At 35.7% G+C, this 13,144-nt stretch overlaps 1 protein-coding gene across 1 annotated transcript in view; it reads right to left on the reverse strand.

The window, feature by feature from the left end:
* Positions 1-7,929, reverse strand: part of LUL4 (RING/U-box superfamily protein) — a 33,792-nt gene extending 25,863 nt beyond the window's left edge. Inside the window, exon 1 of the mRNA XM_089999941.1 lies at positions 7,162-7,929. Coding sequence (XP_089856067.1) covers positions 7,162-7,724 — 563 coding nt within the window. The 5' untranslated portion in view covers positions 7,725-7,929. The remainder of the gene's footprint in view (positions 1-7,161) is intronic.
* Positions 7,930-13,144: the final 5,215 nt, after the last annotated feature.

Here is a 13,144-nt window from a genome sequence, read left to right on the forward strand (position 1 = left end):
AAAGGGAACAAACACTTGGGGTCATATGAAAAGATGCGTCGGAATCTAAAAGCCAAGATATCTTATCGGAAGGCGAGGAGGTAAACATAGCGGCTTCGGAAGATCCTCCCTTGAGAAAAGGTTGCAAAGCTTCTACAATTTGATGAAGAGAAAGAGACCCATTTGATGTTGATGGTTGTTCCTCCGGTTGAGATGTCATGGCCATAGCAAGAATTTTCTTCCATTTAGGGCATATAGGTTTAATGTAACCCGGTTCTTTAAAAAAATGACATGTAAGCTTGCTATAGTCTTTCTTCACTCCTTGACCACTTGAGTTTTGATTCTTGAAATAAAGAGGCTTGTAGGACTTTAAATTACTCCCCAGTCTTGATATGGCATTAACACCTTCATTCTCTTCAATGTGAGGAGTAGCAAGAACACTTAGATGGTTCTTGCTAATACCCATGTGAGTCTCTTCCCCCACTAAGTTTAGTAATTACATCTTCAAGAGAAGGGAAAGTGAAAGCGGATAGAAGGGAAGACCGAATTTGTTCAAATTCGGGCCTAATCCCATTCAAAAAATTGAAGAACCTATCTTTTTCCAATTGTTTGTGGCGAAGCTCGATTGCTTCTCCACTCCATTTTGGTTCGAGCATAGCAAGCTCATCCCAAATAGAAGAGAGTTCGGCAAAGTACTCTCTTATAGATATCTCCCCTTGTTGAAGTGTTAGCGCTCTCTTTTAAAGATAATATTTATGGGATAAATCTCTAGACGTGTACATCTTCTCAAGATATTCCCAAGCTTGAGAGGCCTTCTTGAATTTGATGATATTTGCATTGATTCTTGTTTTTACGGAGGAAAAAATCCAAGAGAAGATCTTAAAATTCCTCATTTCTCATTCATGTTTTTTTTAATATTCTTCAAGAGCTTTGATTCTTTCTTCTCCATCGAGAATTTTGATTTCACCCTCGTTAACAATGGTAATTTTTTGTTCCGGTTCGGGGATTGTGCCTTGCACATAGCCCCATAGACCCTTCCCCTTTATGTGAGCCTCCATGTTCCTGGCCCAAACATGATAATTGGATTCATTTAGCTTAAAGCCGAGAGCAAAATGACTCTTTTTCACCCATTAAGGAGTAAAGAGAGAGGGAGAAATACGCACCAACACAAAATTTAAAACTCTTTCTTGCGCAAGATTCTTTCAAAATATTTGACAACCAATTTTCCTATAACGGTTGGGTTACATCAAGGATCTGCTTTAAGCCCTTTCCTATTTGCTATAGTGGTGGATGAGCTTACGAGATCAATTCAAGAAAATGTGCCGTGGTGTATGTTGTTTGCTGATGATATTGTTTTGATTGATGAGTCTAGAGCTGGGGTTAATGCTAAGTTAGAATTATGGAGACAGACATTGGAAGCAAGAGGTTTTAAGTTGAGTAAGAGTAAGACAGAATACATGGAATGTCGGTTTAGTAAGCAACGAAGTAATGATGAGAGTGTAGTGAAGCTTGGTGAGCAAGAAATACCGGTGGATGATTGTTTCAAATATTTGGGATCTATCATTCAAAAGTATGGAGAAATTGATGGAGATGTAAATCATAGGATAAAGGTTGGGTGGATGAAATAGAAAAGTGCAACTGGAGTGTTGTGCGATCGTAGAATGCCATTGCGGTTGAAGGGAAAGTTTTATAGGACGACTATTAGGCCTGCTTTACTATATGGTAGGGAATGTTGGGCTGCCAAGAGACATCATATTCAAAAAATGAGTGTAGCTGAGATGCGTATGCTGAGATGGATGTGTGGAAATACAATAAAAGATAAGATTCGGAACGAGGAGATACGTAAGAAGGTAGGCGTTGCACCCATTGAAAATAAGATGAGAGAGAATCGTTTACGATGGTTTGGACATATTCGGCGAAGGCCTAATGATGCTCCAGTTAGAAGGATGGAGAAATGGGAAAATATATTAGTTAAAAGAGGTCGGGGTAGGCCTAGGAAGACATGGATGGAGGTGATAGGAAAGGATATGAATGCTTTGAACCTCACCAAGGACATGGCATTGGATAGAAATGATTGGAGGAGAAGGATTCATGTGGAAGACCCATAATGATTTTCTTTTTTGGTTCATATCGCCGACCTCAATTATTTTGGGATGAAGGCGTAGTTGTTGTTGTTGTTGTTTGTAAGCTCCACCACTTCAATCTTCAAATATCTGAAGGCACGCTTTTCGAGGCACTCAAAAATCAAACAAATCCACGATCCTTTATCACTAATGTGGCTCTGATACCATGTAAAAGTATCTTCAACAAGATACCAAAAACAATATTACAATATTCTTGGAAACAAATGTGAACACACACGCACAACAAGAACACTTGTGCACAAAGAGCACAATACAAACTCACAAATGCGCAAATGCGAACCCAAAAGTCATAAGTTCCACTAAAAGAGCTTGGGCTATAATCCCACAAGCTTACAAATACAAGGGAAGAGGCCCTTATTTATAGGGCAAGAGAGAGCCTTGGGAGGGGCTCCACACATAGTTGTTGGAGCCCCTCCAACGGTCACAAATGTGACCGTTGAAGAGGTCCAACGACTAGTGTGTTTCCCCCCCCAAGGTAAAGTACATTGTACTAAAAAGAAATAAAAAGATTTAAAAGAAAAAGAAAAAGAAATTGCAAAAATAAATTACAATCATATTCAAGAATATGAATATGCGTAAAAAGATCAAACTACCCCTACAACTATTATTAGAAAATATATATTTTATATATATAATAAGTAGATACATATACATATATATTAATATATGTATATGTATTACCTTATATATATAAAATATATATAATAGGTTACATGGTTTGAATACATAATTTAACAAAAGGCAGTGCATAAGGTAGGATTGCCAAACATAAATCCCCACTGTCTCCCTAAATCCGAATTAAGAATCTATTTTGGTGACTATAACCAATTCTCTCTTTTTTTGACACATTTAAACTAGCTTTGGTCATAGTTTCGCCCAATGTTGTTAGTATCGGTATCGGCCATGTATCGTTTGTTCACCTGCTGATATCGATACTCAAGTGAATCATTCTGAAACGGCCAAAAATTAATTAAAAAAATATTCAGTGTCAATCAGAACATGACACGTGTTAAAGATATCAAAATAATATTAAAAAATAATTTTAAGTACTTTTTTACATTTATTAAAAAATAACCGATTCATGGGTGAAGCGTATAGATTTTTTGTTGATACACACCAATACTGACAACATTGGTTTCACCTCAAAACCCGACTTTGCTCCAGAATCCATCAAAACCAGTGTTATCAAAAACGCACCTTGAGGTGCAAAAAAAAAAATTTACAACAAGACTTCTGAGACATAATCAAAAAGATTTTTGTAGGTTTATCTCATATATTTTCCAGTTATTTCAGTTATGTAATAAGTTTCTTAGTATATTACTATATTTTAACTTTTGTTGGTTAATCTCGTATATTTTCCTGTTATTTCAGTCATGTAATTAGTTTCTTAATATATTTCAACTTTTGTTGGTTAATCTCATATATTTTTCAGTTATTTAATCAGTTTTTTAGTTACTTTTATATGTTAATCTCGTATTTTTTAGAATAATCTTATATATTTTAACTTTTGTAGGTTAATCTCATATTTTTCAGTTAATTCAGTTATGTAATCAGTTTCTTAGTATATTTTAACTTTTGTTGGTTAATCTCATATATTTTCCAGTTATGTAATCAGTTTTTAGTTACTTTTATATGTTAATCTCATATATTTTAACTTTTGTAGGTTAATCTCATATATTTTCCAGTTATTTCAGTTATGTAATCAGTTTCTTAGTATATTTTAACTTTTGTTGGTTAATCTCATATATTTTCCAGTTATGTAATCAGTTTTTTAGTTACTTTTATATGTTAATCTCATATTTTTTAGAATAATCTCATATATTTTAACTTTTGTTGGTTAATCTCATATATTTTCCACTTATGTAAACGGTTTCTTAGTATATTTTTTCTTTTATTGGTTAATCTCTAGTTATGTAATCATTTTTTTAGTTACTTTTATATGTTAATCTCATATTTTTTAGAATAATCTCATACACTTTAACTTTTGTTGGTTAATCTCATATATTTTCCAGTTATTTCAGTTATGTAATAAGTTTCTTAGTATATTTTAACTTTTTTTGGATAATCTCATATATTTTCCAATTATATAATCAGTTTTTAGTTACTTTTATATGTTAATCTCATATTTTTAGTACTTATTTGAGATTTTCTATTTCTTATTGGTTGTTATTTCATCAATAAAGCATTTCTTTATTTATTTGTATTTTTAGATATTTTTTATAATTTTTTTAAGTTTTCAAAAAAATTTGAGGCTTACGCTTTACGCCTCGCCTCGGTTTTTGGTGGAGCACCTCGCTACGCCTCAACGCTTTTCACAACACTGATCAAAACCAAACCATTTGAACCCAAATACCCTTTTGAACCCCCTTGAACCAAACCTAACGCATTTAGCTTCCATAAAACCATTGACTTAACCATATCCATGTTGAACCTACTCCAAACCAATCACAAACCTAGATCCAGTTAAGACTAATTTGGATCCATTGCAGGTTTTGGGATCCAAGAGCAACTTCATATGGACCTTCCTAGCAAAGCCTAGTTACCAAATGCAAAACTATTTGCCCCTGCGTCAATCACGAATTGGATTGAGCCCTTCTACTGCTCGTGATTGGGACCTTATTGATTGGATCCAACCACTAGTTGACCCTCCAAATCCATACCTACCTTGTTTATATCATGCACAAGATACACTAGAGCAATGGTTGCAGTAGTGGGACAAAATTGGAAGAAACACATGAGAACAAAGAAAAAATTGTAGATAAGGACAAGGTGTGTGCAGAAGCGTGATGTTACAATTCACTAGAGTAGCGTTGAAGTCACGTCGAGTCTGATTGGGTTGAGTTTAATGGGTCAAGTCTCGCTGAGTTAAAATTAATCTAATTGGATTTTAAAACTTTGGTTTGGGACTATCATTTGTTTGGATTGGTTTGAGGGCATCCAGATCGGTCTATATTCATTAGAGTCTAGTAAAGTTCCAAGTCTAATTAGGGTTAGGGATTGATAAGACTTATAATACTAGCATTGTAAGGTGTTCTCAATCGACAAATGAACTTCTTTCTTAAGCAGCAGAAATTTAGAATAGGAGGCTACGATTCATTGAAAACCATAAGTCCCTTCTTCCCCTTTCTTTCTCCCTCTCCCTCATTTTTCTCTTGATACGACCTTGGGGTTTATATCAGTCAAATTGAACACCCATCCTCCACCACATGCAAGAACAACGAAGACCCCTTTCGCTTTGGCTTGAATGTACTTGAATCTTATTAACACTTAATTGAGTCCATATTTTAACCCAAGGCCTTAACGTAAGCCAACATAATTGAGGATGGAGGTCTAGTTTGATCTGTTAATCATCACTTGTTGCCACTACTAGTCTATGAGGATGTTGCAGAGATCAAGGCAAGAGACAACAAGTACCATTGAGAATAGGGTACAAAAGAGCACAATAAAGGGATGCTCCATCAAATATCACCAAGGTGAGCAACATAAACTAATATCATCCAGTTGATTTCTAGGTGTGGGTTGCATGATATGATAGCATACTAGCTAGACTTCTCTTTTTACTTCACAATTTAAATTATGTGCATCAAAGCCCGACTTCTAGAAGGGCCACATTTATTAGATAAAAGGTCAATGCGGGCTATGCCCGATATTTTGGTGATTCATGATAACTTGACGGATCGCATGGCCTTCGTGCCGGCGACTCATCATTCAAATTTCTACCCTATCAACTTTCGATGGTAGGATAGTGGTCTACCATGGTAGTGTTGGGTGACAGATAACTAGGGTTCGATTCTGGAGAGGGAGCCTGCGAAACGGCTACCACATCCAACGAGGCAGCATGTGCGCAAATTACCCAATCCTGACACAAGGTGGTGACAATACATAAAAATATTGGACTCTTCGAGTTCTTATGCTAATACACTTATAGATTAGAAGTTATTAAAGAAATAGCAAACAATTCATAATCCACAAGAGTTGTTAAACTATGAAATAATATAATCTTTGTTTGAGTTTCTTCCATTCAAAATCCTCGATTCTCTCTCAATTCATGATTACAAAGGTTGACAAGCAACTCCATCTCCGAAAATCGCATACACAAACTTTTTATTTCTCTTTTCCTTTGGTTTCCTTGCATTTCAATCACTTCATCTAGAGGGAGATGGCATCTCCTTCCAATCCTAGTATAAAACATGCTAAAAATGTGAACAACTGCAAGATCCACAGAGTAACATACACTTGATTTTGGGATGTGAATGTAGGATTCTTTGGGCATATGTAAAGTTGATTTTACAAAATCGAAGAAAAAAATAACATAGTATCCAAAAGTGCAGGGAACTAAGGTGAGAAAATAGATGTGCCTCCACATTACCTAAGTGTCTTTTTTACTCTTGCATTACAACTTAATCTACAAATAAAACCCTCAAACTTCCAACATTTCCGTTTTTGGCAATAACCAAGCAAACCTCATGAGGTTATGAACTAGTTCAATTATGATGCAATGTTTCAAATAGCATATACTAATGGTTTATGGTTAGCATGGCTATATCGTTTGCTCACCATCAACAAAATTTAAAAAAAAAGTAATGACTACTTGACTGCTTAATCAAAATCAGAATGGAAGCATGTGTCATACTTGCAAATCCATGGCAATTAAAAGTTTGCAATGCAGAGCAAGTATAACATTTACCACATACTAGAAGAAGTAGCTAAAAGCAATAGCTACACAAAAATGAAAGCACATAAATGGCAATGAACTAGTTTTGGATAAGCATGAATTTGTCAAATCTCCACAACAAATACAATATACCCCAACATGCACCAATAATCCACAAAACTTAAATCATCGCCTACATTGAAGTGGCAACAGACATGGTGAACGGCAAGGCAAGTTAAAACACCAAATTTCTAAAATCAAATATAAAAATGTACATATACCCATTAAACAGTTGGTTCTAGTCACCTTATTCAACAACACAGAAGGAGCAACACTGACAGAACTTCTATCGAAGAACTATAAAGAAGAGCAGAGCAAAAGTACCTTCCATCAACGGTGGAGTCAAAAGTGAACGTGACCAAGTAGTGATCAGGATTCTGCTCATCCACTTCCAACCGGATCGTTTCCTTCCTCAAATTGATATCATTCCTGATTGTTGTTGCCTTATTGTGATCCACATAAGGGGTTGGCGGGCGCGGAGGCGGAACAGGGTAAGAAGGAATTGGCTGAGCATACGGACACCCACCTCGCGGGTTCACATAGTAAGGGTGGCTCGATTGCCCAGCTGCCGGACTTGGAAGAGTATAACCACCGGAATAGCGTGAATAATGAGAGTAATGGAGGTAATTGGGCGGGTAGTGCGGCACATAAGGGGTATTGGGGGGAAAGGCACAAGCAGGTAAGGGCGGTGGGGGAAGTGGTGGAGACGAATAAACCCCATCGCGATTACGTGGTGGTGGAGGAGGAGGTGATGGTGGTGGAGGCAGCGGAGGCGGCGGTGGTGGTGGCAAGAGGGCAATTGGAGGAGAAGAGGTGGAGATTGGACGAGGGAATGGACGAGGGGGGACTTGATCGTTTCTCCTCCGTGTGCTCGAGGAAGAACCCATCTTTCTCTTGGGTAGACGCACCCTCTACTGATAATGGGTATGAACGGTTCCTATTGGAATCGTTGAATGGGGGAGAGACCTACAGAGGGAAGAGAGAAGGGAAACATTGGAAGTTCAGGGAAGAAGGAAAATAGAGGGTAGTGATTGGTTATAAAGAATTCTTCTTCATATGATGTGCAAAGAAACGATGAGAGAGAGAGAGAGAGAGAAAAGACTTATATTCGCTACTTTGCTTCAACCTTTGGATCATTTACTTTTCGGCTCTAAAGTCTAGAGAGAAAGCTGGAAATGCATGTGAGACAGACCTATTGTTACTGTATGTGCCCTCTGCTGTGGCCATTGATCTCGAAAATCTTACGGCTAGTATGATAGACAAGCACCGGATCGGCCCATGTTTCATGATGTCAAATAAGGTTAGGCAATGAGCCCCCAAAGGGGTTTGGGGTAATGGGTTGTAGCTTAGGCTGCTAGGCGGGTGGTCTAGGTTCAAATCTAATGGCCGCACCTTTTGCACAAGCTCAAGCTTAACAACTTTATGGGGACAAGGGGTAAGGTAAGCCCACCAAGTTTTACGCTGCTAAGTCACAGAGTTTTATGCTGCTAAGACAACAATCGTAAGCACGAAAGGCAGAACCAACGCGACTAGATCTCTGATCTTGGGAGTGGTTTCTCTGTGTAAATATCAAAAAAATTAAGGTTCAGCAACGGCCGGACCCGACCCAACCCGACCCGACCCAACCCAGCCCATTTCAAGGAAAGAGCATTCTCAAGTGCAAATCACAATCGTGAGTTTCACTTTCTCATGTTACAAAAGAATCTAAGCAGTAGTTGCGGTTAAGGAACCACTCAAACACTAGAGCTAGCTGGCTCTCCCTGCTCCCCTTGACTCTTTCTTAGTCAGGCCCCCTTCAACTCCCCACCGTTGGATTATCACTTGTAATAATCAAGGACGAGAGCCAGATCTGAATTATTTGAAAAGATAACCACACAAATGGTGAAAAAAAAGAAATCCATTTTTGCCAATTAGGGGGGAGGGGGGGGGGGCATTCGAATTTTTTATTGAAACAATTCCTTTGTGTTCTGCTTGCAAAAGATAAGTAGGGAAATGAACGGGAAAAGGAATATCTCTATGATGTTTGGACGCTAATTTATGAAAGCGTTCTAAATTAGAGAATTTTCTTTTTTGAGAAATAAAAATAGAGAATCTTCTAGATTACCTAGATTGTTACTTCTGTCAGGAATGTCAAAAGGTTTAAAATTTTCTTGATTTTGGGAGCAAGACATACTTACGAATAAACGCTTCAAAACCAAGAAATTTTGGAATGTATATGGCACTAATAAGGGTCTCAAGTTCAAATCCCATCTCCACCTTGACTATACGGAAAAAAAGGGCATAAAATAATACCATATGGTTTTAATGCATTGTATGCCTCCTCTTTGAGCTTTAAGACTTCAGATTGCTCTCCTTGGTTAGGTGAGCCAACCAACGTGTCTCATTGACCAAGAACATAAAAATTCTCTTAATGTCATTTGAGGGAGCTTAAGTATCTTGAAGGACATAACGTGGACTACAAGATTAATAGAAGCACGCTTTTGAAGCAAAGAAAGATGGGCCATGTAGGAAAAAATAAAGTTGAAAATTAGTGAGAATTGTAATGGCATCTAGATGAACACTTTTCATGTAAGGGAATCTTTTTACTTCGTGTATGGTTGTGAATATCAAATAGATGATATAATTAAAACTAGTGATTTTTTTTGTCAGAGGTTATGTGGCTTTGGCAGTTTTCACATAATATGCAGCAGAGACTTGTTTGAGAGCCATCCATCTTGGCATTTCTTGAGATGAGTGTGGTGCTTACACTCATCTCGAAAAATGTTCACTCATCTCGAGAAATGTTGAGATGGATGTGTTGGGGAATGGTGGCCAAAAAAATAAGATTTTGTAAATATGAGATCCCAAGCTTTAAAATATTGTCTTAAGATCACTATCTTTGGAACTTCAATCACCCCACTTCAAGATCTCTGAAGATGCAAACCAGGATTTGTGTTAGGGAGTCTCTAGGATACAACTAGGCTTGGGCTTTAAGAGAGTCTGACCGCTTCGCAGGACCAAGTGACCTTTAGCACAAACTTGCGAGTCAAACAAAAGCAAAAAGGACAAAAAATAAGAAAAACTTTAGAATAAAAAATCTGACAAACAACAAGGCGAGAATGAAGAGTTTTTATAAACTTAAGAAGACAAGGATTTTGGTTTCCAAGACAACAAGATTGTACATAAGCAGGATATATTTGATAATGCTATTTTGAAATCTGAACTCATAGAGGATTACACTTGTTTTCCTTTCTTAAATTTTTCAACATCTAGCTCGCTTTTGGTAACTCACAAAAATTGCAGTGAAAAAAATACAGAGTTTATAAACATGCTTTACTCCTCTAGAAGTGGAGAGGATTCACACGAATAGAATTCAAATTCTCACTCTCATACTTTGTTAGTTTTCCACTTTTTCTTAGTTAGAGGCATTGTATCTGATGCATGCACAATATTGAAGGTAGCAAAAGCTGAAATTGTGACAAATGTAAACTTTTATTTGGCTAGTTGAGCTGGGATGACTTGGTGGTTGGGCCTTTTATTGACCAAACCTTCCCCACAATTTGTTCGATCAATTGTTAGCTTTCAAAAAGTTGCTAAATGTTGGAGGTCACTAGAGTCAAAAGTATGGAACCTCCACTTCCAAAACTGTTTGAGAGCTAGAAAAAATAAACAACTGGTATGACCTTTGATGGTTTCAATTCCTCATTTTAGCTACCAGCCTACCACTAAGGTGAAGTGGTAATTACCAAATGCTGCACTAGTGACACTCTTAATGGTAACACCAATGACCTGATAATAACCTTATCAGTTCATTTTTTAGGGTAGAAACTGCATCCCAGTAACATTGTTGTGCAAGTTAGGAATCCCTAGTGGATTGTAAAGAGTGCTCCCAAATCAACCCTTAGGATTTGTTAAATTCATGACCATCATGGAATCCACTTGTTCACCCCCAAGAGGTAGTTCTCAAGCAAAGTCTTGGTCAAGCCAATAGTAATTAGAGCCATGCCAAATCCAGTTCATGTTTACAATGTAGGATTTTTTAATGATCTAGGTTGAGTTATGCTTGTTTATAATTAGCAAGATAGGTTGGTTAGGTTGACACTACAAGGATGAGGGTCAACAGCAGTGACATTTCTTGTTGATATTGGCCTATTTATCGGCGTTATAGGTCTAGAATGGTAACAGATAATAGCCGATATTTTTTTTTAATTGAGTAATAACGACAATATTTATAGGTCATTGTTAATGTGTGACCCAACACCATCAATGAATCTCGTCAGAACTGGGAACACCACTAGCGGTGACCCACCCTATAACTACAACTTATTTATAATGGCGACATTTTTGTGTCATTGTTATATCATGTAACGCGGATAATTAACTCACTGTTATAGTCTATAACGGTGAGAAGTCATCATTTTAGGCTATGACAATGACAATTACAATTATGTCGTTGTTATAAGTTATAACGGCAACATAATGTTAAGGCCTATAACGATGACACAGAAATGTCGCAGTTATAAGCCTTAAATCTGCAAAAATAAATTTTTATATTAGTTTTGAATTTTTTTACATTACATTAAACAAAACAGGAAATACAATTTAAATATACACTTTAAACATACATTCATTCAAATATAAACATACATTTATCCAACCTCCTTAAACATTCAACTTCAAACATACATTCAAATATAAGCATACACTTCAAAAATACATTCAAATATTCATCTTCTTCAACCCCCTCAAACATTCAATCTGACAATTCAATTATGACAATGTTAATGATCATGATAGCAGTATAAGAATTCAGTCTGATAACTTACAAATATTTTAATCACATTACGATTGAAGGCTCGATAATGATTTCACTGTTTTCTATACTTACATGAGAATCTGGAAAAGCATAAAGATAACATTAACAACACATCTTTTCACATTCAAGAAGATATCAACTTCAATTCAATAAATAAATATATATATATATATATATATCAATCTATATATATTTAAAAACAGTATATGTAATCAATTTCACACTAACTATAAAAAAGATTTAATACAAGCCAAACAAAAAAAAAACTATAAACAGACACATGTCCTTAAAACATAACAAGACATAAAAAACTATGACATATTTATCTAACAAATATACATCCAACCGTCTTGTCTACAAGAAAATAAGAGAGATTGAAGATGGGGGGTTATGTCTGAGAGAATCTATGAAAGTCTGCATTTGCTCTCTGAACTTCTTAATTTCTTCTATGTCTCACTCTGTGTCTTTTTTCTCTTGTTCCTGGTCTTCTTTCTTTCACTCTAGTTGTTCTTTTAATTATTGGAGCTTCGACTGCATCTTTTTCAGCTAAGAGGATAGCTCTAAAACATGAGTTTTGGCTTTGGATGGAATGGTAAATGCACCCATCTCTCTCACATGTTCAAACCACTCCCCAAGGACTTTGGCAAAGATGTCTCGTTGCAACATCGATGAGCCTTCTTGTGAAGAACATGTTTTATCACTTTCAATTTCCACAGAGTGCAGGTTATTCTGCACAACATTAATATTTGGTTATCAATAACTAATCATAATATACAAAATAGAATAAATGAATGTGGATCATACTTTGTTGCTACAAAGTATAGTATAAAACCTGTAATTTTTTAGGACTATAAATAAATAAAGAAATCATCTTTATCCTCAAGTTAGAAATGTGTTTTCAACTTTTAAATTTTATTTATTGATATATTACATGTTTATTTACTCATTTCTAGCCAGCAAGGGCATAATGGGTATTTTTAAAATTATTTTAGACAAATAACTATTAAAAATATTTAATTTATAATTAAAACTATTAGTGTGTCTATAACCTATCAAGGTGTTTTCAAAGTATTTGAAGCTTAACTAGACATATTTAAGGAATATATAAAAGAAATTCTATTAAAAGGGTATTTTGGTTATAAATAATTTAAGTATAATATTTTAATCAAATATAATTATTAATTTAAGAAGTACTAAAACAATAGACTATTTAGAGTGAGAATAGTTTATTTTGTTTTAGCAAAAATCTAAGATTTAGTTTTGATCCCCAATTGTGTCGATCCAAAATTGGATTTTTATTGGATTTTAATAACTAAAGAGAATTAAATTATTTGATTTTTAATCTAGAAATAATATATATAAGATATGGGATCATTTGTTTTATTTTTTGTATTTATTTCAACACATAACCCAATTTATGGGTTTGTGTCGAAATGGATCCAAACCGGATCCGATTTGTGCCCAGTTTGAATAGGCTTACAAGAGAGGTTAAAAAATGGTCATATGGGGCCC

The sequence above is a fragment of the Nuphar pumila genome, chromosome 1, assembly GCF_984573655.1.
Source record: "Nuphar pumila chromosome 1, dmNupPumi1.hap1.1, whole genome shotgun sequence".
NCBI classification, from domain to species: Eukaryota; Viridiplantae; Streptophyta; class Magnoliopsida; order Nymphaeales; family Nymphaeaceae; genus Nuphar; species Nuphar pumila.